The following is a 27,525-nucleotide window of genomic DNA, read 5'->3' on the forward strand; positions in this document are numbered from 1 at the left end:
GGTAAGAGATATGATCAGTGAGGGGATGCTCCTTCCAGAACTCTCTAGGTCAACCACAAATGTTTGCACATGTCAGGGATCACCCTGGGCTCTTCTCTTTTATTGACATTACATCTAATGATTTCAGGAGACACATCTTGAAAAGAGAATTAGATTTCCAAAGTGAGTCATAATTATTGTATACGTAATGTGTTACGTATAATGGAGTGTATCTAAGATCTAATATGCTCAGAAACGGCCCTTGTGCCAGGTGGTACAATTCTGACTTTCCAGCTGGTCCAGCCCACCTCTCCATCTTGTTGTTTTTCAAGAGAAAGCCCCTCCATCATTATGCACAAACCTCTAGGGCCAGCAAGACTCGGATTCCGTTTCCACAGAATGCTGGGTCTTCTTCTAAATATGGAAAATAACAACAGGAACAAAAATCTTATACATTTTTGCTGTATATAATTTTAAAACCAAAGTTATAAGGTTGAAGGTAAAGAAGTGGTGGGGGGGTGCCTGGGTGGCTCAGTGGGTTAAAGCCTCTGCCTTTGGCTCGGGTCATGGTCTCAGGGTCCTGGGATCGAGCCCCGCATAGGGCTCTCTGCTCCACGGGGAGCCTGCTTTCCCCTCTCTCTGCCTGCCTCTCTGCCTACTGTGATCTCTCGCTCTCTGTCAAATAAATGGATAAAATCTTAAAAAAAAAAAAAAGAAGGCAAAGAAGGGAAGCTGGGAAGCAGCCATTGTGTCTGGAAGGACAGACTAAGGTGCTACATGACTATAACTCTGCATACTTATGTACCCACAATGGTTGCCTGCTCCTGAAACACCTAGTTTGTAAGAGTATCATGTCTACAGGATGGCAAAGAGCACTGGCTTTGGGTTCTGATGCTCACAAGTCCTATTACTGGCACGTTTGAGATGTCTATTATACATCCAAATGGATATGTCAGTTCAGTTTCAAAGGTCCCACCATATATCACATCATATACAAACTTCTGAATAGGGGGAGAATAAAATAACTGGCAGAAAAGATTTTAGGAAGTTTTAAAAATTCTTATTTTTATTCTAATTTAAAGTGGATAATATATTCACATAGTTCGAAATTCAAGAGATTTATAAATGCATGTGTGAAGAGTCCCCATACTTTTGTCCCCAAGCTATTTGGTTCCATTACCGGGACATAACTGATTTATTGTGTATCTTTAAATGATGTGTAAAATTTTCTTTTTTGGCATTAATAATTGGGAGTTTCTATCTTGAACAAAACAAAACAAATGGGTATGTTAGGGAGGAAGCTAGAGTTCAAGAAAGAGGTCTGAATCATTGATATAAATTTGGGAGTTGCTGGCAAATGATGGTGTGTTGTTAAGGGTCCAATCAGGAGAGAGAAACTCACTGTAATTTGAACAGAGAAAGTTTACTTTAAGCATTATTAACTACAACAGGGAATTGGAGCAATGGGTATGGGCTCTCTGAAGAATGTTAAGAATAGCAGACCTGAGGAGCAGCCACTACCCTAGGACGGGGATAGAAGGCACAGGAAGAGTCCCCCTCCTCAACTCCCAACCCTATCAGCTGAGATCTAGATCTCATTGAAGGGGTATGGCCCTTCACCCTATGTCAGGGTGGTCGCTGCAGTGCTGTACCACTGGAACTTGTTGGCAATCCCTCTCTGGGTGCCGGACAAAAGGGAGGTGTCTCAGGAGAGTCCCTCCATAACAAAAGTGCTAGGAAATGGGCATAGGGGGACCCTGGAAAAATGACCCACCTGCAGGAGCCTTACCAAGAAGCAGAGCAGAACCAGGAAGAAGGACTGCTTGCTCCTGCAAAATTGCTCCCCATTGTCCTCTACTGACAAAACTTGACATACATGCCAGGGTCAAAGGAAGCATTTTTAGAGCAGGCAATTAAGAATGAATTTGTAGCAGAGATACAATAAATTGTTAACTGATACAAATGACATATAAAACTACAAGAAAGAATGAGATCACCCAGGGAAGAAGTAGAGACATAGAAGAGAAGATCAAAGTCAAAATCCTGTGGACTAACTTCAACAGTCAGGTTCGAGTGGAAGAACCTTTAGCAAAGACTACTGAGAAGGTGCCTGCATGGCTGTTGTTAAGCGTCTGGTTCAGCTCAGGTCATAATGCCAGTGTCCTGGGATCAAGCCCCACATAAGGCTCCCTGCTCGGCGGGAAGCCTGCTTCTCCCTCTCCCATTCCCCCTGCCTGTGTTCCCTCTCTCGCTGTGTCTCTCTGTCAAATAAATGAATAAAATCTTGAAAAAAAAAAAAAAAAAGAAAGGAGAAGTCAAGACTGTGAGTGGTGTGCTGGGAGCAAAGAGAATCTAAAAGAGAATAGAAGAGGAACTGGAGACTATTCCTTTGTGAAATTTTGCTACAAAGAGGCACGGAGAAAAGGTGTAGTATCTGTTATAGGAAATGGGCCAAGCAGAGTTTGTTATGAAGATGGGAGAAATAACTACATATTGCACGGTGATGGGAATAGTCCAGTAAAAACTGATGATGTTGTGGGGGGAGGGAGTGCCTGGGTGAGTCCTGGGTGGCTCAGTGGGTTAAAGCTTCTGCCTTTGGCTTGGGTCATGATCTCAGGGTCCTGGGATCGAGCCCCACATCAGGCTCTCTGCTCCGCGGGGAACCTGCTTCCTCCTCTCTCTCTGCCTGCCTCTCTGCCTACTTGAGATCTCTGTCTGCCAAAAAACCCCCCAAAAACCTGATGATGTTGGGGGAGAGAATAGACTGGGAGGAGTGATACCCTGGAGATGATAGGATCTTGCACTCAAGAACAGGATTCCTTTAGGTGGACATAGCGGTAGTTCACCTACAGTAACAAGCAGGCAGCAGAGGGGGGCATGAGTGGATGTGATGGTGAAAGTCTGACATGGTAGGAGTCTCCAGTTCCATTTTTTTGGTGAAATCAGAAGCAAGGAAGGGAGAGGTGGTGGGAAGGATTGAAGAGAGAAGAGGAGATGCAAAATACTCACTTGGAAGAATGGCACAGACGAGGCAAAGTTAGCATTACTGAGCTGAGGGTGGTCAGTATGGTTCTGGGTTTCCCCCCAGCCATTCGTTGTAGTGTGCAGTAGATGCAGAATTGGGTTTACCCAGGGCTCTTATTTTACCAAGCAGATATGATGAGGTGACAGAGAGGCGAGGCAGTATACAAGAGACTGACAATGATAGCCCGTGGAGTTTAAGTTAATTTACTAGGGAAGTAAAAGTCATCAAGGGAGGAAGGTAGTAAGATCTGGGTCGGAGATACTGGCTGGATTACAGTTGGCTTCAGGGCATTAGAGGGAGTAACCCAGTAAGATACGAGGCGGCAGTCAGCGTGGGATGCTTTGGGGATTGCTACGCTTGGACCTGACAAGGTCTAGGGTCTGATCACAGGCAGAGTGAGGGGTTTGATGGTTAAGACAGGACAAGAGTGCGACTCATGGAGTCGAGAGAGTGTTGGGATTATCTACCGGTATACTGAAAGCTCCAAGAAGTGAGAGGGATACTGTTGGAGGGAGTTAAATAATTATACACGCTTGACAGATGAGAGAAGTGTGTGCCCTGTAGGGTAGCCCTCCCTAGCACCGCAGAGTAAATACTTGTGGGATATTGAGGGACAGAATGAGCTCACGGTGAAAAGCATGAAGCATAGAGGAGTAAGCCTAGGTTCGTGGGGGTTGAACTGAGTCTCAGGAGCACTGTGAGATCATACTGAAAAGAAAACCTCCAAGACAAGAGGGAGACATACACTCTGAAAATGTACCCAGCTTTGTAGCCACGAGGACATCCCAGCTCACCTGAGATGGGGGTTAGATGAACTTCAAGGCAGGCCCTCAGGTGGGAATGGGCAGGGCCCTGGCAAGGCAAACCTGTGCCGGAAGAAACCGCAGGAGGCTGCGTTCTTCCAAGGAAAGCCCCCTTCTCAGGAACAGAGAACGTGCTGAGTCAGTTTGTCCCTGCCTTCAGTCTTGGTGCAGGTAAAAGAGGGAATTACAGCACTAAAGAGGTCCGAGAATGTCCAGCTCTTTGAGGATGAGCAGGCAGATGAGCCAGACAGACTTCCGACCATCGGATATTCCAAAAGGCCACGGAGGAACCCGATGCCGGCGGCATTCGGAGGGGACGGGTGCCATTACTCCGGTTGACCGAGACTAAATATGTTACTTCGTCTTTCGTCCTACACCAGGGAACGGGCTCCAGGCCGCACTGTCGCCACGGCCTCCGGGGTAACTGGGATGTGCTCCGCGAAATGATTCGGAGTCCCAACGCAAGGTTGGCAGGGCGGGGCGGCCCGCGGCCCTCAGGTTGGCTCGCTTCGCGCAGTCGTCGCCTGCGCCCGTCTCAACCAATCAGGAGCCTCCTTCTGGCTTTCCCGCGAGTCGTCCTCTGGCCGGTCTCTTTCTTCTGCCTCCTTGTTTCCTGCCGGCCTGTGGAGTCCGCGCGTAGGGTACACTTCCGTTTCCGGCGCTGTCCATGCGGGCCTGAGAAGTAGCAGTTGTGAACCCGGTAACGGCCGCGGTAGGGGAGGCGGTGGCGGTGGGGTCCCGGGAACTGGGGCTCTGAGAGGTTTGCGAATCGTGCTTGGCAAGGTCGGCCAGGACAGTCTTTGCCCCTGAAGAGCGCCTCAGGCGCTGGCCCAGTCGCACCCAGTACCTGCCGGAGTCTTGCTCCGAGGTCGTTGGGAGCGGCTGAATGAATTCGTGCAGAGAGCCCAAACGGTGTGGGGAGGTGAAAGGGAGAAGAGAGAGGTCGTGTCTTGGCGGGATAATCCTAGCAGGTGACTCAGACCTGGGCCAGATCTGTTGGTTCCAAGTTGTGCTTTTCCCATCCCTCTCCCCGCCCCAAAAGAGAGAGAAAAGTGTCAGTACAAGTTTGGAATCAAAATGTCGTACGGAAGAAAAATAAGGTCCTGAAATCACATAGCTATTTAGTTTCAAAGCGGTTCCTAGAACTCGGCTCTCCGAACTCCTGGCTGCTGTTTCATGACATTATGCTGGTATATGCGGGCTTCCTATTTGCGCTGGTGTGTCTCTGACCGATCTAAGTGCAGCCTTCTCCTGTGGTCCCTTTACTGCATGGCATGAAAGATACTATTTGGATTTCCGTCGCTGCCAGATCACAGCTGTTGTCCTCTCTTGGCAAAATGCCTAGTACATCATAGGCAGACACAAATATTTATATAACTGAAATTAATTTAGTACCCTGAGTGAAGTGACCTTTTTTTTTTCTTTCTTTCTTCCTTTCTTTCTTTCTTTCTCTCTCTCTCTCTCTCTCTCTCTCTCTCTCCTTCTTTCTTTCTTTCTTTCTTTTTATTAGCCAAGTACTCAGATTGTATGCAGCCTGGTTTCCTAAGAAAGCTCACTAATTCAGTGGTTCTCAATGTATGGGCCATGACCTCCTGGGACACTCAGAAATCTTTGTCAGGGTTTCTGTAGATCCATGTGATCTCCAGGCATTGTTCACAACCAACCATATCTCACACATCTAGAAGTTACTGGTTTTTAAAATGCATATAAGTGGTTATTATAATTTAAAAGTTTTATAGAATCCACAGGTACTAAAAGTAACACATGCTGTCATGTGGGAGGATTATTAAAATGCTTTAATCTGTTAAAATGTCTTAAAGATGGTTTAAGTTTGGAAACCACTTCATTAGTCTAATTGATATTTTGGGCTGAGCAGTCCAGTATGGTAACTACTTGTCACCTATGGCTATTTAAATTTAGAATGGAATTAATTAAAATTATATTCAATTTCAGTTTCTCAGTTTCACTGAGTACATTTTAAGTTCTCAGAAGCCACATGTGGTAAGTGGCCACTGTGTTGAAAAGTATAGGTAAAGAGTATTTTCATTATTACAGAAATAATGCTGATATAGACACTTAAGATGAATAAAAAGTAACTTAAGCAGAAAACTAACATCTAATTTATAACAACAGAAATGAAATTGGGAATAGTATTAAACAGCTTCTATCCTTGTTGCAGGAATACCTTATCTCTTTGTAAAGAAAGAAATGAAATTTAATCTTTTTCCTTGGGTGTTTTTTGAGTTGTAAAATGCTTCCCACATCCCTGCCTCACCAATGTAGGTTAGAGTTACTTGTGAATTGGTAAAAAGCCACTATGGAGACTAAGGACCAGAAGAAACACAGAAAGAAAAACAGTGGGCCCAAAGCTGAGAAGAAAAAGAAACGACATCTGCAGGATCTCCAGCTTGGAGACGAGGAAGATGCCCGGAAAAGAAATCCCAAAGCTTTTGCAGTCCAGTCTGCTGTGCGGATGGCTCGATCCTTTCACAGGTATGTTTAGCTGGAGTCTAGTTTTTCATTCCATTTATTCTTTTTAAACAGTAGGAACCTCCCCAGATGATGTTTGGATTCATGAGTTTTTAGCAGCTTTAAAGGACATGCTGTATTCCTTTTACTAAAATGTGAGCAGGGTGCCTAGGTGACTCAGTTGATTAAGGATGCAACTCTTGATCTCTGCTCAGGTCTTGATCTCAGGGTCGTGAGTTCAAGCTCTGCATTGGATCCATGCGAGGCATGGACCCTACATTAAAAAAAATTCAAAAATAGATAAGATGTGAGCAAGTAGTCTTTCTGTGGAAGCTGCCTTGCCTCCATTATCTGCCCACCGATTGGCTTTTTTTGTCCAAGAGAAAAAATCTTGAGAGTTTTTCTTTATAGAATTTCTCTGTGGGACTGGTAGGTGGCTCTGTCGGTTAAGCATCTGACTCTTGATGTGAATTCAAGCCTGGCATAGGACCCCACACTGCGCATGGAGCCTACTAGAAAGAAAGAAAGAATTTGTAAGATTTCAACAGTTTCTATGGTAATAGGTGTGCTTGTGTTTTTTTTCTGGGTATGTTTCATGTAATACGTAGTAATAGCTTTATTTAATGAGTTCTTATTATATGTCAGGCAGTGTACTTTAAACATTATTGAAACATTATTGAAAGCATGTTAAGAGAGCCAAATTTAACTCCACAGCTCCTGCTGTTATTCATTATGATACACTGCCTGCACGTTTATCTTTTTTTTTAAACTATTACAGTCAGCTAATAAAGCAATCAGATTTAAGCTGTGTAGAGTTTTTGATACTCTGTACTGTTGAAGTCAGTCTGTTACACGTTTACTAAAGGGGTTATTTGGATTGGGTCTAGAAGTTAGCAAGTTAATTGTATCCATATTGTCTGTTCTGCTGTCTTTAAAATCTTTCCTTATAAGAATGATGCCTTTTATATTTTAAAAATGGATTTTCTTTCTTTTTACAAATAGGACTCAGGATTTGAAGACAAAAAAGCATCACATTCCGGTGGTTGATCGAACTCCATTAGAGCCCCCACCAATAGTGGTAGTGGTGATGGGGCCTCCAAAAGTTGGAAAGAGCACTTTGATCCAGTGCCTCATTCGGAACTTCACCAGGCAGAAGCTGACAGAGATCAGAGGCCCTGTAACGATTGTGTCAGGTAGGAGTGTGCTACCCCAGGCTGATAGGGCATATGTCATCTGAGGGATAGGCGTGTCTTTGCTGAACATTTTCTTGACTGGTCAATATTAAAGTAATGTTCTCACTTCGTATTACCTCTCTTATAATACTAAATTGGCTATAGCTTCAAAAAAGGATAGATTCCCCAATGTAATAATGATGTAGATATATACCTTATTCTGACTGCTATCTGAATTTGCCAAGTGTGTTCCTCTGAAAAGTTTGGCAGGCCTGGGCAGCCTGGGTTGTTCATGGTGACCACCTTTATTTAATAGGTAGTAAGTATCTGCTGTGTGTCAGGCATGTCTTCTTGCCCTCATGAAGCCACATTGTTAGGGAAGTGAGGGAGCTTTCTTTTTCTGTGAGAATTTGTCTGGTCTGGAAGTTGGTGACCTTTCTGTTTGAGGGAAGATGAAACAAATTCTCAAAATGGCAATGGAAGAATCTGAAATTTCTTTCCTTTTTAAAAAAGATTTTATTTTAAAGTAATCTTTCCACCCAACATGGGGCGTGAACTCACAACCACAAGATCAAGAGTTTCATGCTCTATTGACTGAGCCCCTAAAAGTTCTTTTTTTTTTTTAATTAGCATAGAATATATTCTTTTTTTTTTTTTTTTTTTTAAAGATTTTATTTATTTATTTGACAGACAGAGATCACAAGTAGGCAGAGAGGCAGGCAGAGAGAGAGAGGACGGGAAGCAGGCTCCCTGCTGAGCAGAGAGCCTGATGCGGGGCTCGATCCCAGGACTCCGAGACCATGACCCGAGCCGAAGGCAGCGGCTTAACCCACTGAGCCACCCAGGCGCCCCAGCATAGAATATATTCTTTGCTTCAGGGGTATAGGTCTGTGAATCATCAGTCTTACACAGTTCACAGCACTCACCATAGCATATACCATCCCCAATGTCCATAACCCAGTGAAATTTCTGATTATAGCAATAATATAGTCGGATGGAGGCTTTTCTTTTCTTTTCTTTTTATTAAGATTTATTTACTTATTTTAGAGAGAGAGCATGCAAGCACAAGTGGGGGCAGGGGTAGAGGGAGAGAATCAGCTAGATTCCCCACTGAGTGTGGAACCTGGAGCCCAATGCAAGGCTCGATCCCAAGACCCCGAGATCATGACCTGAGCCAAAACCAGGAGCGAGGTGCTTAACCAACTGAGCCACCCAGGTGCTCCAAGCCTTTTTGTTTTTTGTTTTTTTTTTTTTAATCTTAAAGGCATTCCTGTCATTTTGACAGATTTCTTTTTAATTTTTTTTTTTTTTTTTTTTTTAAATAGACTCTTACCCCATTGTGGGGCTTGAACTCCTGACTTGGAGATCAAAAGTCACATGCTCCACTGACTGAGATAGCCAGGGACCCCTTTGTTTGTTTGTTTATTTCTTTATAGTAAACTCCACCCCTAACGTGGGGCTTGAACTCGCCACTCTAAGATCAAGAGTCTCAGCCTGATTCCTTGTACCTTAAGTTAGAGATAATGATTGTTCCATGAAAATTCTCTTACATTAAGGTAGAGGATGTTTTTAGCTTAATGGAAACTTGGGAAACTTTGATAAAGATAGAAGTGTTGGCCTACTGCTGAATGGCAGGATCACGGTCATAATGAATGTGCTTATGTGCCCTTTCCAGTGAGAATTTTACCTGTTTAAGCACTTTAGTCATGTGTATAGACTTTCAATATTATTTTAAAATTAGGGAACACAGCAAGAAAACTTTACTGGATAGAATTTAAAATGGTAATTAGAATAAATGGATACATTATTTCAGGATTTTTTAAAAGTAAAATTTGGAAGGGGGGGCGGTTCCTGGGTGGTACAGTCAGTTAAGCATCCCAGCTCTTGATTTAGACTGTGGTCATGATCTCAGGGTTGTGAGGTCAGGCCCCATGTGGTGCTCTGCCTGAGATTCCCTCTCTTTCCTTCTCCCTCTGCTCCTCCCTCTATTAGCATGCTTGCTCTCTAAAATAAATAAATACAATCTTTAAAAGAAAAATAAAATTTTTGTCTTTTCACTTCCAGGTAAAAAGCGCAGACTCACCATTATTGAATGTGGGTGTGACATTAATATGATGATTGATCTGGCTAAAGTGGCGGATTTGGTAAGTCAGTGGGGGCGGTGTGAGTTTCTCGTGAGGACTTAACAGCAGTGGGCTCAATTATTTATCTCATGCTGAAGGAAAGAAAGGCTTATTATTAAAGGGATGGTGAATATAATCAGGGATACCATCGATGTGTTTGAACTGATGATAATGTGGTTATAATATATAATTATATAATATTGTGATAATTGTTGTATAATATATAATAAAAGTGGAATATGCACAATGGAATGTAGTCTCAAATCTAAAAGCAAATTACAGAAAAAAACCTTAAACAAACATAGTTAATTAAGATATACATACAGATATACAAACATGTAAATATATAAGTAATAAGACTATTTCTTGGACCCTTACTAGGCAATGTGCTAACAACTTTCTAGAAATTTAGTTCATCAAATCCCCCAGTATGCCTTGGAGGTAGTAGGTATTATCTCCAGTTTACAAAGGATGAAACTGAGGCCCTAGAAGTTACGTAGTTTGTCTGAGGATGGGAACTTGGCTCTTGGTGGTGTCAGAAACTCCAGTTCTTAATGATTATGACAAAATAAGTACATGAATTGCTTTTGAGAAATTGTCAGAGTTTATAACAAAATCTAGACCGTGCATAGTGTATGAAAATTGTGCAACTTTGATTGCATTTAATGGTAATGTTCATTAATTACATTTTATTTAATTATTTTTTATTTATTACATTTTAAATTAACAAAAATCTAAGAAAAAAATAAAGCCGTATTGTTTAGGAAGAGTGGGGTAGCAAAGGCCGTTTTTTGGTTTGTTTTTTGGTTGAATAATTTCTGGAAAGCTGTTTGGTGACATGAGCTACAGATTTTATCCTTTGGCCCAGGAAGTGTCCTAAAATATAAAGTAAAAAGTAATTTAATGTAGATGTTATGGCTGTGACATTCTAATGTCAGAAAACTCAATGCCATTCAAATTTTGAACATGTAATGCTACTATTAATAAAAATGTGTCATTGTCAACATAAACTAGTATAAACTAATGTTTTTGAAATGATTTAAATAATTTAGCATATGGTGCCCCAAGAAAGATGTCTTTCATATACATCTTTTTAAGACTTAGAAAGGAACCCAGGTGGGGCACCTGGGTGGCTCAGTCATTGAGCTTCTGCCTTTGGCTCGGTTCTTGAGCCCAGGGTCCTGGGATCGAGCCCCACATGAGCTCCCTGCTCAGCAGGAAACCTGCTGCTCCTTCTCCCATTCCCCCTGCTTGTGTTTCTCTCTCGCTGTCTCTCTGTCAAATAAATAAATAAAATCTTTGAAAAAAAGGAACCCATGGTAAAATAATAAAACTGTATTACAGAGCATAATGCATGTTTTCTCTGCTCTGCTCTGACCCCATCTCTCAATTTCCCTCAAAGCAATATCCTAGATTTGTATATAAATACACATGCTACCCTTTTAAAGCATATGCTATTTATTATACATGTTCTGTACTTCGCTTTCTTTTTCACTCACTATGTCTTAAAAATATATAAGTACTGTAGCTCAGCCTCATTCTTTTAAAGCATTATGTTGCATGTACATTAATTTTTAAACTTTCTTTAAAATGTTGATTGCTCTGCCTTAGGTTGTCGTAAAGCCTAAGTCACAGCAGAGGCATGTACATACATGGATTTGTGTCTGTGTGTACGTGTGTGCTTTGAAGGAATAATATAGTCTTCATTTATCTTTATTTGACAAGATTGTCAGCTAAGGGGCTGTTGCTACCTATTCCTCTCTTCCTACAACGAATTGCTTGCCCCTTGGCACTTTGTGGCATCAAATGGGATATTGGGCTATTCCACTGCCAGCTTGCTCACCTTCAGCCTGTTCAGTGGCGTGGAAGAACTCTGTGTACCAGCTTGGCCTGTGGTCTGCAGTGGCAGCTGTGCTTTCTTGGAATGCTCAGTGGCCCACTTTCATGTATTTTTGTGGTTTAGGATTACGAATATTCCTTAATTTAACCAAAGATAAGTGTTTCTGGTTCTGTGTGTGTGTGTGTGTGTGTGTGTGTGTTAATTAGCTCCAGAAAGATGGGAACAGAGATGTCTTTAATATCTTAAAACTAGACATATCCAGGAATCAATTCTGAAATTATTTTGCATGTTTAAAGAGTGAGATCTTAAAAATTGGTCTTATATGCTTATATTTTCTTAGATTAGCATTCGTAACTTTACTATTTTTTGGCTCAATTCTAAAGTGGTAGCTTTTTAATTTTTTTAAGTTTCTGAGCAATTGCATGTTACAAATGAACAAATAAGATAGAGCTTACTATATACCTCCCAGCAAATTTTTTTTTTTCCCTGTGAGATAACTGAAACAAAAATATTTGGTTTCCTTACATTTTTGGTACTTTTCATTGATTATCACTTCATCCCATTTTTTGGATGTCAGAGATCTGTTACTTCATTTCTTGTTAGAGACCTGTTATTTGGCCTTAAATACCTTATAAAAATTTTTATTTCTTGAAGTGAGGACCTTCCACGTGAGGGCCAAATTAGACCCAGCTTTTTCTGAGTTATTTCTAAACATCCAGTTTCTTGAAGTGGAAACTTATATTGTGGTGGATTTTGTCTCATGGCCTTTTAGAGAAAGTGAAAGGGTGGTATTTTCTCTGTCATGATGATCCCTAAGTAATCATTTGATTTAGTCCAGAATAGGAGTTGGCAAATTTTTTCGGTAAAGGGCCAGATGGTAAATTATCTTAAGCTTTGTGGGTCATAGTTTCTCTTGCAACTGCTTAACTTTGTCATTGTAGTGCAAACACAGGTGTATGCCATTCATAAATAAATTAATATGGCTGGGTTCTAGTAAAACTTTAGTTATAAAACAGGTCATGGGTCAGATTTGGCTCAAGGACCATAGTTTGCTTATGGTCTATTTTGAGTAGTTTCCTTGAATAATTGTGTTTTTTTGTTTTAGGTTCTGATGCTTATAGATGCCAGCTTTGGGTTTGAAATGGAAACATTTGAATTTCTAAACATCTGTCAAGTACATGGCTTTCCCAAAATTATGGGTGTTCTCACTCACTTAGATTCCTTCAAGTATAATAAGCAACTGAAAAAGACAAAGAAGCGATTAAAACACAGGTTCTGGACAGAAGTCTACCCGGTAGGAAGAGAATTAATTATTGAATACTAACACTATAATTAAAAAAAAAAGGTTGAGTAGGAGAGATTAATAAGCATTCCTTCAGGATTCACCTTTGGAGTTTCTTTTATATATCTGTTCATTGTCCCTGGAATATTTCCTTAAAATAGTCTATACTTCAGTGTGTCTCATTTGTCTCTATAGCCCCCCAGCACCAGGCAGTACCTGGCTCTAAGTGTTTTAGATTTGGGATTATTTAATAGGGTTTGTCCAAAGTTTCTGCTAGTTACAGGACCAGGGACTATAGTGCACACATACTGGCACTCCACCATCCCCTGCATACTGTTGTGGCCTACTGGTCATAGAGTTTTTTCCTCTTCCCAGGAGCCTCACTGTCCTCTCTGTGCAGTACTCTAGACAGATGCCACTACTTGACTGGAGAGCAGTCCTGAAGCTAAATGTATTTGCACTTCTGCTTGTACTAAGCCCTGCTAAGATGAGTACTGAAAGAAGGCAGAGAAGTTTGGGAAGCACTGATAAGTTGTTTGTTAGAAGTCCCCCTTAGGATTGCTTCATATTTAGAGCTCTTAATTTTGATGTAGTATTGACCAAAATTTAATTGAAATTTAAGTTTTTTTCTTTTTTAATGTTTAGGGTGCCAAGCTGTTCTACCTTTCTGGAATGGTACATGGAGAATATCAAAACCAAGAAATTCACAATCTGGGCCGTTTTATTACAGTTATGAAGTTTAGGCCTCTTACATGGCAAACCTCTCATCCTTATATCCTAGCAGACAGGTAAAAAGTACATGTAAAGTTTTTCTTTCTGGCCTGTATATTTCAAAGCTACAAAGGTCATAAAAAGAACATTAATAGAGCTTATTTTGTGCTTATTTTTGAATAATGAGGGAGAAATATAGTTAGTGGAGAATACCTACTTTTTTGTATCGTTACCCAAAGATGCTGTGGTTTCAGAAGTAAAGTATGAAATGTTTAGAAAAATGTGAGGCTTTTGAAGCATTTAAGGCTATATAATATGGTCCTATCCTGCTTTTTCAACCTTAATCTCAGTGATAACTGCTTTGGACCATGGTGCTCTAGTCACCCAGATGTGCCCTTGTGCATTCTTTCCTTTATGTTTTTTCCATATTGTTTTCTTAGCCTGGAATCCCTTTCTCTACTTGCCAGAATACAGGACACACCAGAAAACCTAGGTCAAAGCTTACTCCTCTTCCATAAAGGATTTTTCTGCATATGTTTTCATCTCTTCCTTAACCCAGGTGTACGTTATTTCCCACTTCTGGTATCTTACTCACAGAAGGTATATTATGTAGAGCCTAAGAGCAATGCAATCATGTGTTTGCTTCTTTTCCTCTGGTAGATGATGAAATGCACTTCCTTATTTCTATATTTCTTATAATTTTCTCAACAACGTGTTCAGTCTTTGACACTTGAAGGGAGGTACAAAAACATTGACATTTATTTCTGCCATACGATTGGGTTTTATTTTTCTAGGATGGAAGATTTGACAAACCCAGAAGATATTCGAACAAATATCAAGTGTGACCGAAAGGTGTCTCTTTATGGTTATTTAAGAGGAGCACACTTGAAGAATAAAAGTCAAATCCACATGCCAGGTATCCTTTTCTTATAAAATGTACCAAACTTCTGGAACTCTTGGGATGAGTTACTTCATTTCTCAGGAAAACTGAAAAATGGTCAAACAAGATAGAGCCACATTGCCAGAAATTTTAAGACTAACAGCTCTGCCTCAGCTAGCAAAGGTGTTGAGTTGACCAAATCCCCTCTGCCCTGATGATGGTGGTTAGCTAGAGAGGCAGAGTGCCAGTGACAAATGATATCCTTGTGGCTGAAGCCTTCCACCTGTGGGCTGTTTTTGTTGACAGCTGATACACTTACAGCTCAAGCCATCTTCCTCTGTCTTCCAGGTGTAGGAGATTTTGCTGTGAGTGATGTCAGCTTCCTCCCGGACCCCTGTGCACTTCCTGAACAACAAAAGAAGCGCTGCTTAAATGAGAAGGAGAAGTTGGTTTATGCACCGCTCTCTGGAGTTGGTGGTGTCCTATATGACAAAGATGCTGTCTATGTCGATCTTGGTGGCAGCCATGGCTTCCAGGAATCGGTAAGAGGAAAGTTAGAGGAAGTACTGTAGTCAGTTTTTATATACTGAAACTTTTTAATCTTTATTTGTATTTATGGTAAAAGCTACAATGTATATTTTAAATACTCAGAATACCTAATTGCACCAAGAGAAAGTAAAAGTCATGTTCTTCATTCTGTTGCTAAGACATACAGGGGATCCTAGGTCTTTTAGCATGAACGTTGCAAGCGGTTTGGTGTTTGTACTTCCTGTCTGTCTTTATATAAGCATACTTCATTTTATTGTGCTTTGCTTTATTGCATTTCATCAGTATTGCCTTTTTTATAAATTGAAGGTTTGTGGCAACCGTATATTGAACAAGTGTATCAGTGCCCTTTTTCCAACAGCATTTGCTCACTTTGTGTCTCTGCATCACATTATGTTAATTTTCACAGTATTTCAAATGTTTTCATTATTATTATATTTGTTATAGTATCTGTCATAAGTGATTATCACTAATGATTAGGATTTTTAGCATAAAGTATTTTTTAATTAAGGTATGTACATTTTTTTAAACATAATGCTATTGTACACTTCATAGTTACAGTATAGTATAAGCATAACTTTTATATGTACCAGGAAACCAAAAATTCATTTGACTTGTTTTATTGTGGTCGTTTAGAACCAAACCCACAGTATCTCTGAGGTATGCCCATATAATATCAGTGTGTTTTCTAGCTCTCTTTGGTCTTTCTTTTTGTTTTCCTCCCTAAAGATATACCTATTTATCCAGATTATATTATGTATATTTAGAATATTATATGTATATTTGGATTATTATATGTATATTTAGATTATTAGGTGTTATATGTAAATACCATGTATTTGTACACATATAGACGGTCTTCGCTTTGTGTGTGTGAGAGAGAAGTAATTTTTATTTTTTTTAAAGAATTTATGTATGTATTTGAAAGAGAGGGAGAGGGCTAGAGAGAGAGCATGAGAGAGAGCATAAGCAGTGGGGAGGGGCAGAGGGAGAAGCAGGCTCCCCTTGAAGCCTGCTTAAGCTGAGGGTCCCAGGATTGTGATCTGAGCTGAAGGCAAACAGTGAACCAACCGAGCCACACAGGTGCACCCCATACTTTGTTTTTTTATTCTTTTAAGTGGGCTTTATACCCAGTGCGGAGCCCAACATGGGGCTTGAACTCACAACTCTGAGGTCAAGACCTGTACTGAGATCAAGAGTTGGACGCTTAACTGGCTGAGCCACCCAGGCTTCCCATAATATTTCTTATATGGGCTCCAACTTTAAATGCTCGTGCAACTTTTGGAGGGCACCTAAGAATATGTGATTCCATTATTCCGTGTTAGTATTTGTAGAGCTGCTATAGTCTTCTTTATAGCTGTGTGGTATTTCATTGTCTGAATAAATCTTATTTATTGAACCAACCCTTGGAAATCTGTGGGGAGGTTACCCTCAGCTTACCCTGGTTTGAACATTGCTGCAGTTAGCACCCTCAAGCATACAGTTTTGGTCACTGGGAGGGATCTTTCAATGCAATAAATTCCTTGAAGTGAAAAGTTTGAATCAAAAGCAGCAGAATTTTTTTTAAATGAACCCCAGATTTTCATTTATTTATTCTGCAGTGGTATTTTATTGGGCAGACTACATGTTTTGTGTAGCATTGGCACTTAAGGTTTTTCTAGCTAAGTAGGTTACCAGGTTGTACACTCCATGAACTTTGAAAAAGTTTAATGAAGAAAGAGGTCAATTTTAGACTTTAAGATTTTTTTTTTTTTGAGGCAATAAGAAATATTTTCTGGAACTATGTTTAGGATAAATTTGAGAAACTGATTGAAACCAGTATGTCTCTCATCAGAATTCTTGTGTATTCCTCACTTTCATTTTCTTGGTGGCCTTAACAGGACGAGGTGAGGCCAACCCATGAACTGGTACAAAGTCTTATTTCCACCCATTCCACTATTGATGCCAAGATGGCTTCAAGTAGAGTGACACTTTTTTCTGATTCCAAACCACTGGGGTCAGAGGATATAGATAATCAAGGGTAAGTTTACCAATTTTTTGTTTTTTGTAAAAAATATGTTACAGATGATTATTTCACCTATCATTCTGCCATCAACACACATTTTGGTGGGATTCATTCCAGGTTTTGGGTTTTTTTTTTTTGCTTTGCTTGATATATACGTAGGTTTCTGAGGGCTTTTCAGTTAAGTGACCTTACATGGAGGTATTCTTGAAATATTATACAGGATCCAGTTTTTAGCAAACCCAGAATATTCCTCAGATATCACAAAATTTTTTCTATAGGTTGCTTTTGGTTTCTATAGGTTGCTGAGGCCACTTGGCTTTCTTTTAGTGGCCAAATTCCTAGTATAAGCAGAGTAAGGAAGCTTGTTCAGGTGGCTATCTTGTCTCTTAACGTTTTCCTTAGATTATATTGTAGTATGTCCTGGGTCATTACCCACTGATGTGTAGCTTATTTGAATTATTTTTGCTTTGGGTTGGGAACTGGTATATCTTATACATAGTTAAGTGTTTTGGTTTTGTTTAGTGATTTATATGACTCCCAGTAAAAATAAGTCTGAAAATGATTGAAATTATCTGGTTTATAACTTATTATAAATATATACAAAGGAAAATTTTTTGGAAAAGTTTATTTGCTGCCTTCTAATTAGCGGGTGGTATAGATGATAGTTTAGTACTGTATTCTTATATTAGCTGGCATTCTTTAATAGGAAGCTCTCACTTCCACCCCTTTATTTTAATATCACTGTTAACTACTTGACTTTTAAAAAAATTCCATTTGTTATTATCCCATTACTATCATTCTTTCTGATGCCTTGATTGTCTCTTCAGTCTCTCTCCTGTGTCCTTTTGGCCCTTCCCCTTTAGCCTTTGAGGACTTCCTGTCTCCTGACACAACAGGATGTTCCAGGCTTACCTTTGTATTTTCCTTGCTTTGGATCTGGGATCAGTTATTTAAGGATCATCTCTTTCAAGCTTGGAAGTGATCACTTTTCTAAAAGATTGATCAAGCAATCACTTTCATTTAGATAAATTTTTCCCTAATGTTAGACTTTTTGTTTTTTAAAGGTTACCTCATTATTCTCTATAAATTCTGTTGAAGAAAGGTGTTGGGGAACTGTGCATGAGTTTCCTTAGTATCTATTCCAGTATTTATCAAATCGTTCCTTTCTATGCTATGTTATTTAAAATCATTCCTTGATTATTATCTTCTGTTTGCATAAGTATTGGCTTGCTAGGTCTAGAGTAGCCAGTTACTGTATGAATTGAGTTATTTTGCATTTACTTGGTAATACAGACAGTGGATGCCAAAAGAGGAAAAGCAGATGGATTTGAAAACTGGTCGAGTGCGTCGGAAAGCCATTTTTGGAGATGAAGAAGATGAGTCTGGAGACAGTGATGAAGAAGATGATGAAGAAATGTCTGAAGGCGACAGGTTGGCGGAGAGCTCTAGTGATGACGAAACAGAAGAGGAGGCAGATGCCGAAATGACAGATACGGTGTATGCAAAGGGCAAAGGTGTCAAACGGCAGAGACTTGAGGAGATGGAAGAAGACCTCGAGGTGGATTTGCCAGCATTTGCTGACAGCGATGATGACCTTGAGAGGAGCTCAGGGGAGGAAGGAGAAGCAGAGGAAGCTGATGAAAGCAGCGAAGAAGAGGATTCCCCTGCAGGAGGGAGGGGTCTTTCAGAATCTCAAGTTGGAGACAGTAGTAAAGCAGGATTTTTACAAACTAAGGGTTTGAGTAACAGTTTGAATCTGGAGAAAGCAACCCTCACCACTTCAGATTCAGGCCACTGCACAGCTGAAGAGGCATTTGCATCTGAAGATGAAACTGAAGAAAGCTCCTCTCTCAGTACAGAGGAAGAGGTTATTAGCAAAAAGTTTCCAAAGTCTTCTCCAGTGGCTGGTGGTCAGAGACTGGGGTCAGAGAACTTTATTCATGAGACCAGTGATGTGGAAGACTTACTCAAAGAGGAAGAAGATTACAAGGAAGAAAACAGCTATTCCACAGAAACTTCAGGTATGCTTAAATTCAGTGTAACTGTTGTTATAACTTGGCACTGGAAATGTTCTACAAATAGAATGTCTACATTTGGGAGTCTGCTGTTTTGGAGATTTTGTTAATTTTTCAAATATTGCACTCAGAAGGATTTAGGGATGAATGAGCAGTGAGCTTGAGGCAGAAAGGACTGATAAACACCTTAACCGATGTCGGCGTTGGTCCTTTCAGGTGCCCTCAAGTGGAAGGAAGACCTTTCCAGGAGGGCAGCTGAGGCCTTTCTGAGGCAGCAACAAGCAACTCCAAACCTTCGAAAGCTTGTTTATGGCACAGGTAAGAGAGCCCTGGTTCAGATCTAGAAACGTTTTGTTTCTTAGACCGTTTTCTGGAAAGGAAATGAGGAAATTGGTTGGAGGATTTTGGTGGTGCTTTTGAAATCCCTGTGATATCCTTGGCTGTCGTAGTTTATATGTAGCAGATGTTTTTAATCACCAGCTCATGGGTTTGCCATAAAACTTTTGATGAGAATACTCTCCATTTTGTCATTTTATATCTTCTATACAAAGTGCTTCAAGATATTTTTTTGGGTAGAATTTCATGCCAGAAAAGAACAAAGTGGTGCATTTTATTTTGTATTGTGGTCCTCAGTTACTGTGTGATTAGAACAAGGCCAAAGAAGTATATGGGAGCTAGGAGCATTGAATTGAAGGGTTGGTGTGTACTGATCTCCGTTCAGGTTTGCCTAAGTACTCTTAGTGATTAGAGACTCAGCAGTTTTCGAGAGAAACTCTTTATGCTAATTAAAAGCTCTGTCTTTAAATACCCCCTTTCTTTCCCTAACCCCCAACTTTCCGTGTCCTCACTGAATTCTTTGCTTCTTCCTTATAGGAGGGCCTAAGTCCTCCAGACACATTGAGCAGTAGTTCAGTGGCCTTTTCTCCGTCTATAGCTGATGTGCTCGGGGATACCACCATACCTACCACAAACAGGACCTGTAGTCCCAGGTCCTTTAGGGTGAAGATTTGTTCTGACTTTTTCATCATGGTGGTCTCTTTAGTGACAGAGGATAATGAAGAAGAAGATGGTGATACGAGGGAAGAACTTGGAGGGTTGTTCCGTGTCAGCCAGCCTTCAAGAGAATGTAAGCACAAGCTTGACTCTTTGGACTGCTCCAGATTTCATGTGGAGGCTCCCCATGATTGGGATTTAGAGGAGGTAAGGCTGAATATGAATTGTATGTTTGACTTCTGAGACAATTAGGGAATTGTTCTAAAAGATTATGTGATTTCAGTATTTCCTGCCTGTTATTAGCTTTTCATTTTTGTGAGATAATAGGACATCCTCCCAGATATTGGACTGGATCCTAAGCAATAATGTATTTTGAGTTTAGGGTGACTGTGTGTGTGTGTGTTATGGAAAAATGGAAACTGTGCATAGTCGTGTTAATCTTTATTTTGAAGGATTGCACTTAAGTTTTCATATATTTGAAATATTTTGTGTTTTATAACTAGGATATACCTCACGTCCCTGAGTGAGAATTTATAATTGCTACTATCTATAAACAAAAACATTCATGACATTGGTAAATTTTCTTCCCCCGCTCACCACTCTTTAGTCACACTGGAATTTATTGAGTTCTCAAAGTTGCCAGGCTTAATCCTATCTTAGACCTCTTGCCCCTCAGGTTTCTCTTCTGGAATGTTCTGACGTTCTTAAGGCTGGACTCTTCTGATCATTCAGTTTTGGTTAAATATCACTTCTCAGGCCTGATCACTATCATATTTCTTAATTTAATTCACTGAGTGCACTTATGCACTTTATGAGATTTTATGTAACTTTTTTGTTTTCAGTATAACTTCATACAGATTATAGAAAACCACATAAAAACAACTGTTTAAGTTAATGGCTTGCTAAGTGAGGACCCATGTAACCACTGTGTGTCTGTCACAGTCATAGTCCTGTCCTCCCTGAAGAGGGAACTATGATTCTTATGGTAATCATTTCCTACTTTTCTTCATAATTTCGTCCTCCAAGTTTGTACTGTAGGTTAGTTTTATCAGATTTTGGGGGTTTGTTTTTTCACGATGCCTTTTCAGTCTCTTAATCTATAGTCCCTTTCACCTGTCTCTTTTTTTCCCCCTTATATTTTATTTGTTTAAGAAACTTAAGTGTTTGATGTGTAGAGTTTCTCATAGTCTGGTTTTTGTGGATTGCATTGCATCTTATGTGCAGTTTATCAGGCTTCTTTCTTCTGTATTTCCTGTAAAATGGTGTGGAGCAATACCAATAGAACTGTGTGTGACGATGGAAATGATCTGTAGATTATTGAGCTGTCCATTGTGGCTACTTGTGTCTGTTGAGTACTTTAAGTACAGCTAGTAAGACAGAAGAATTAAATTTTTAAATTTATTTTAGTTTTATATTAAGTCTTTAGAATTTAAATAATGTCCATAGCCACCCTATGGACAGCACATCTAGAAATTTGATTAGATTTAGGTTTTTTTATTTTTGGAAAGACTGCTTCCTAGATGGTGGTGTTTGTTCATTAGGAGGCACATAAAATCATCTTATGAAAAAATCTGTTGGTTCTCAATGTTTAGATCCATTAACTTATTAAGGCTGTAAAATGGTGAGATTCTGTTCAGTTTGCTCTTTATTTTTTACCTGGAATACCTCTAAAAGAGAAACCTCCCCTCATCTACTGTTTGGTTACTCAGTTCCATATAAGCAGGATAAATACTTGATTCTTTTTTTTTTTTTTTTTAAGATTCTATTTATTTACCTGACAGACAGAGATCACAAGTAGGCAGAGAGGCAGGCAGAGAGAGAGAGGAGGAGGCAGGCTCCCCGCTGAGCAGAGAGCCTGATGTGGGGCTCAATCCCAGGACACTGGGACCATGACCTGAGCCGAAGGCAGAGGCCTTAACCCCCTGAGCCACCCAGGCGCCCCAATACTTGATTCTTTATATTAGTTTTCAGAATGATTTTTTTAAAGTATCATTTTGAACTCCATAGAATTTATTATTGAATGTTTCTTTCCACTGAACTTGTTATCTTTGTGGATACTCATGTTGTTCCATTTCTGGCCAGTTGGAATCTCTTTAAGTTGGTTCCTAAATTCTTTTGCTTCTTTGCCGTCTGATATGAGGTATTCCAGGATCATCTTCTGTATTTCTGATGCCAGACTTGGAAGCAGACATAAGAAGTCCTGATTTCTTTTAGTACAAAATAGTATTTCAGCATCACAATCTAGGCATAGGAATACACACTGTTATGGACTGGTCATTGTTTCTAGGTCTTTCAGTGACCAGAGCTAGAATTCATAGTTCTTTCCAATTCAGATTCAGAACTGCAGAGTTCTTATTTAACCTCTTTTTATTTTACATTTGCATCTCTGTTTTTCCACTGGGAGATTAATTCCGTTTGACCCTGAAGATAATGAAATTAGAGAAGTGTATAATCACTCATTTGCTTTACCCCATTACATACAAAATAATGCCAGAATAGCATTACACATGTTACTGTTAATATGGTTACTGAAAACAGAGGTTTTTTCCCCTCATATATTCCCCCATTTCTCTTTTCAAAAGTGGCTACAGGTTTACATTCCTACCAGCAGTGTATGAGGCTCCTGATTTCTCTATATCCTCACCAACACTTGTTATTAGCTGTTTTTATTATTATTATTATTATTATAGCCATTTTGTTGGTGTGAAGTAGTATCTCATCTTAGTTTTGATTTGCCTTTCTCTGATAGCTAATGATATTGGGCATCTTTTCATGTGCTTACTGGCCATTTGAAGAAATGTCTATTCATATGGTTTGCCCATTTTAAAAAATTGTGGGTTTTTTTGGTTATTGTTTATAAGAGTTGATTATATATTCAGTTTGTCGCATACATGATTTACAGATATTTTCTCCCATCCTGTGGGTTGTCTTTTCTTTAACCTTTTTTTTTTAAGATTTTATTTATTTATTTGACAGAGATCACAGGCAGAGAGAAAGGGGGAAGCAGACTCCCTGCTGAGCAGAGAGCCCAATGCACGGCTCGATCCCAGGACCCTAGGATCATGACGTGAGCTGAAGACAGAGGCTTTAACCCACTGAGCCACCCAGGCGCCCCTTCTTTAACCTTTAAAGTGCAAAATTAAACATTTTTTTTAAGATTTTATTTATTTATTTATTTTATTATTTAAAAAGCCTTTTTTTTTAAGATTTTATTTATTTGACAGAGAGAAAGAGAGATCACAAGCAGGCAGAGAGGCAGGCAGAGACAGAGAGAGAAGCAGGCTCCCTGCTTAGCAGAGAGCCTAATGCTGGGCTCGATCCCAGGAACCTGAGATCGTGACCTAAGCCAAAGGCAGAGGCTTAACCCACTGAGCCATGAAGATTTTATTTATTTATCAGAGAGTGCATGAGAGCATGCACTCATGGGGCTGGAGGGCAGAGGAAGAGGGATAAGCAGGCTTCCTGTTGGACAGGGAGCCTGATATAGGGCTCGATCCCAGGACCCTGGCATGATGACGTGAGCCAAAGGCAGACGTTTAACTGATTGAGCCACCCATATGCCCCAATAAAGTTCTAAATTTTAATGAGATTTAACTTACTTATATTTCTGTTGTTTCTGTGTTTGGTATCATATCTAAGAAACCATTGCTAAATCTGAGATCGTGAAGCTTCACTCCTATGTTTTCATCTAATAGTTTTATAGTTTAGTTTTTATATTTAGGTCATTAATCCATTTTAAGTTAATTTTAGTATTTGTAATGAGATAAGTTCAACTTCCTTCTTTTGCCTATAGATAGCCAATTGTCCTAGCACCATTTGTTGAAAAGACTATTCTTTCTCCATTGCTTTGTCTTGGCACCATGAATGAAAATCACTTGACCATAGATACATGGATTTATTTATGGACTTTTAGTTATATTTCACTGACTTATATCTTCTTTATGCTAATACCTTACTCTTTGATTACTATTGCTTTGTAGTAAGTTTTGAAATTGGAAAATGTGGGTCTTCTAGGTTTGTTCTTTTTTAAGATTGGTTTACCTGTATGGATCCCTTGGGTTTTCTGTGTTATAGGATCAGCATTTTCATTTCTACAAAGAAGCCAGTGGGATTTTAATAGGGATTGTGTTGAATCTGTAGATCACTTTGGATGGTATTGATATCTTAACAATATTAAGTCTTTTGTTCCATTAAAATGGGATGCCTTTCCTTATATTTAGCTCTTTAATTTCTTTCAAGAATATTGTGTAGTTATCAGAGTATAAGCTTTGTACTTCTTTATTGAATTTATTCCTAGTATTTTAGTGTTTTCAGTGCCATTGTAAAAGGAACTTTTTTTCAATTTCATATTTGTATTTGCATTGTTAGTGTATAGAAATAAAATTTATTTTTGTATATTGATCTAGTATTTTGCAACCTCGCTAAACTCATTTATTCTGAAAGTTGTCAGTGGATCCCTAGGATTTTCTATAAACAAGACCATATCACTTATGAATTGAGTAGAGGTAGTTTTCCTTCCTTTCTTTCTTTTTTTTTTTTTTTAAGATTTTATTTATGTATTTGACAGACAGAGATCACAAGTAGGCAGAGAGGCAGGCAGAGAGAGAGGAAGGGAAGCAGGTTCCTTGCCAAGCAGAGAGCCCGATGCGGGGCTTGATCCCAGGACCCTGAGATCATGACCTGAGCCGAAGGCAGAGGCTTAACCCACTGAGCCACCCAGGCACCCCTGTAGTTTTCATTTCTAAACTAGATGCCTTTATTTCAATTTCTTGCGTAATTGTCCTGGCTAGAACATCTAGTACAGTGTTGAATAGAAGTGGTGAGAGGAGACAGTCTTGCCTTACTCCTGATCTTAGGGGGAAAGTTCTCAATTTTAACCATTTAGTATGATGCTAGCTGTGGGTTTTTTATGGATGCTGCTTATCAGTTTGAGAAAGTTCCCTTCTCCTCTTGGTTTGTTTAGTGTTTTTTTTATCGTGGAGGATCTATTTTTTAATTTTTTTGTCTTTGGTTCCCCTAAATCAATTGTTAATCCTCAGAAATTAAGGATTTTCTTCTAACAGTTTGCCATCCTTCAGTGCCTACGAAGCTTCTTGGCATAGAGCAGATGTTCAGTAAATATTTAGTGAGTGATTATAGCATGAAGAAATGAGTAAATGAACAGATTTGCTTTTGCATCCATTGTAATCATGCGAGCCTCAAAACTGCTCTTTGAGAGTGAGGTTGTATATGAAAAACATGATTCATGACCAAAATGTGATTGAGGTGAAAGCCAGGACCTATCTGAAGATTTCTGTAAGTGTGCTTTTAAAGCTTGGGCAGTGAATCACGTTTGCTGTCTTCGGTCAGTTTACCCAGCAAAGAGATTCTGAAACAGTTGTGTACAAGGTTTTACTATATATTTAAGAGGGGCTTCCAGCATCTGCTACATGTATATACTAGATGATTTATCAGGTCTGAGACTGGGAACCTCATCAGTACTTTCTGCCCTGTTGTGCTTATCGAGGACATTTAGCCTTTGTCAGAATATTAACATTGGTCAAGTAATTAAATTTTCAAATAGCCACAATAACAGGATTAACAAATAGTAAAAGCAACTTTCTAAATGCTGGCTACTGCATTGCCTTAGGAATACTAATAACGTTTGAAAATCAGTTGCTCTAGTAAATATCTGTTTACTTATAAGGTCAGTGAGCTAATAGTACCTCCCCATCCACTGCTTAAGTAATGATATTTAAGCTTTTCTCTGTTGTTATACTGTCTATATCAAAGATGAACATATCTCATATGTCTACTTGGAATGAGAATTTCCCCCCAAAAAATGTGTCTTAAGAAAGTATTTAAAGGTTAGTTGTCACCTACCACTGTTTCTTAATTTCAGTTGTTTTGTTTGAATGATTGGAGCATGTCAACTAAATGCTGACTTTTCTGTGTAAGGTTATGAACAGTATCAGAGATTGCTTTGTGACTGGGAAGTGGGAAGAGGATAAAGATGCAGCCAAGATTTTAGCAGAAGATGGTAAGTAAAGGGCCATATTTTTCAGAGAAGACTGTCTTCTCTATATTTTATTCTATATCTTTAAAAGTTGGAAATAATAGACAAATGTGAAATGCTTTGGGGAACACTGATAGGAGTTTATGGGTAATATTCTGGTTCCTCTTTTTATGATGATCTTATTTTCTTCCCCTGGTTAACTGACTTATTAGATATGGTCATGGGGCCTGGGTAGCTCAGTGGGTTAAGCCTCTGCCTTCGGCTCAGGTCACGGTCTCAAGGTCCTAGGATTGAGCCCTGCATCTGGCTCTCTGCTCAGCGGGGAGCCTGGCTTCCCCCTCTCTCTCTGCCTGCCTCTCTGATTACTTGTAATTTCTCTCTCTTTCTCTGTCAAATAAATAATTTTTTTTAAATCTTAAAAAAAAAAAAAAGATATGGCCCTCAAAGAAAAGTGGGAGGCTTTCCATAAATTTTATCATGTGCTTGTTCAAATTTTTTTGAATTTTTGTGTGTGTGAAAAATAAATAACATATTTTTCTTTTTAGTAATGAAGGTAGTATACATTATAGAACATCTAAAATAAAATGTCATACCAAGGGTGCCTGGGTGGCTTAGTGGTTTAAGCATCTGCCTTTGGCTCAGGTCATGATCCCAGGGTCCTGGGATCGAGCCCCACATTGGGCTCCTGCTCAGCAGGGAGTCTGCTTCTCCCTCTCCCTCTGCCCCTCCACTCTACTTGCGCACTCTCTCTCTGTCAAATGAGTAAATAAAATCTTTAAAAAAAAGTCATGCCATAACCTCTGCCATGTGTTAAAAAACTTTTGTTAATTTTTTGAGGTTATTTACTTCCAGTCATTTTACAAATTTTTAAAATTTCTAATTGAATTTTGAAATTTGAAATTGAAATTTAAAATTTCTAATTATATAAATTGCATCATTAAATTTTTTCAGAGGTTTCGTGTTTACAATTCTATCATATCCTATATCAATTCACAGTTTCTCATTTAAGCAATTTATATTATATTATATTATATTCATATTATAAATAACTGCACTGGAGCACCTTGAAATAACTCGGATCACATTTTTTATTTTCATAAGTTAGGTTCATAAAATTTAGAATTAATGAGTCATTTTTTTTGAACTGCCAAAAGTTTTTCAGAAATGTTATTTTTGGCAATTTGATAAATGAAAATTGTTTCTTATAACCGGCATTCTTTTGATTACTAGTAAGAATAAGGTATGTTGGCTGTTGCATTTCTTTGCTGAATTCTTTGTTCATTACTCATTTTTCTAATGGGATATTAATGTGTTTTTCTATTGAGTTGTAAAATTATTCTTTAAAGGATATTTACTCTCCTTCATTGGTTGCAAATATTTTTCTGCTTTTAGCCACTCATCTGCTTTATATATAAAATATAGCAGTTTATACCCTCTAGAATTTTACATAAGTGGAATCATACAGTATGTACTCTTTTCTGACTTCTGCTCAGCATAATTATTTTGAGATATTCCATCCTGTGGCATCTCTATCCCTTTTTATTACTGAATAGTTGATTTCTTTTATTAGTGAGTAGTATTCCATTGTATGATGGAATACTGCACTTTATCTCTTCATCTGTTGGTGACATTTAGGTTATTTCTGGGTTATAGCTGTTGCAAATAAAGCTCCTGTGAACATTCTTGT

General features: G+C 39.1%; 1 protein-coding gene across 3 annotated transcripts in view; it reads left to right on the top strand.

The window, feature by feature from the left end:
• Positions 1-4,404: 4,404 nt before the first annotated feature.
• BMS1 (BMS1 ribosome biogenesis factor) overlaps positions 4,405-27,525 on the top strand; it is a 44,575-nt gene continuing 21,454 nt past the window's right edge. For 2 of the 3 annotated variants that reach the window (XM_032836930.1, XM_032836949.1), the window contains exons 1-13: positions 4,405-4,507; positions 6,091-6,300; positions 7,279-7,469; positions 9,513-9,592; positions 12,517-12,705; positions 13,339-13,481; positions 14,199-14,320; positions 14,633-14,826; positions 16,711-16,850; positions 18,129-18,856; positions 19,067-19,168; positions 19,893-20,050; positions 25,781-25,862. In XM_032836930.1, coding sequence (XP_032692821.1) covers positions 6,125-6,300; positions 7,279-7,469; positions 9,513-9,592; positions 12,517-12,705; positions 13,339-13,481; positions 14,199-14,320; positions 14,633-14,826; positions 16,711-16,850; positions 18,129-18,856; positions 19,067-19,168; positions 19,893-20,050; positions 25,781-25,862 — 2,305 coding nt within the window. In that variant the 5' untranslated portion in view covers positions 4,405-4,507; positions 6,091-6,124. Of the gene's footprint in view, positions 4,520-6,090; positions 6,301-7,278; positions 7,470-9,512; positions 9,593-12,516; positions 12,706-13,338; positions 13,482-14,198; positions 14,321-14,632; positions 14,827-16,710; positions 16,851-18,128; positions 18,857-19,066; positions 19,169-19,892; positions 20,051-25,780; positions 25,863-27,525 lie in introns of all 3 variants that reach the window. The other variant, XM_032836940.1, reaches the window with a different exon arrangement.

This window comes from Lontra canadensis, unplaced genomic scaffold (assembly GCF_010015895.1).
Source record: "Lontra canadensis isolate GAN:19392208 unplaced genomic scaffold, GSC_riverotter_1.0 scaffold3, whole genome shotgun sequence".
Lineage (NCBI taxonomy): Eukaryota > Metazoa > Chordata > Mammalia > Carnivora > Mustelidae > Lontra > Lontra canadensis.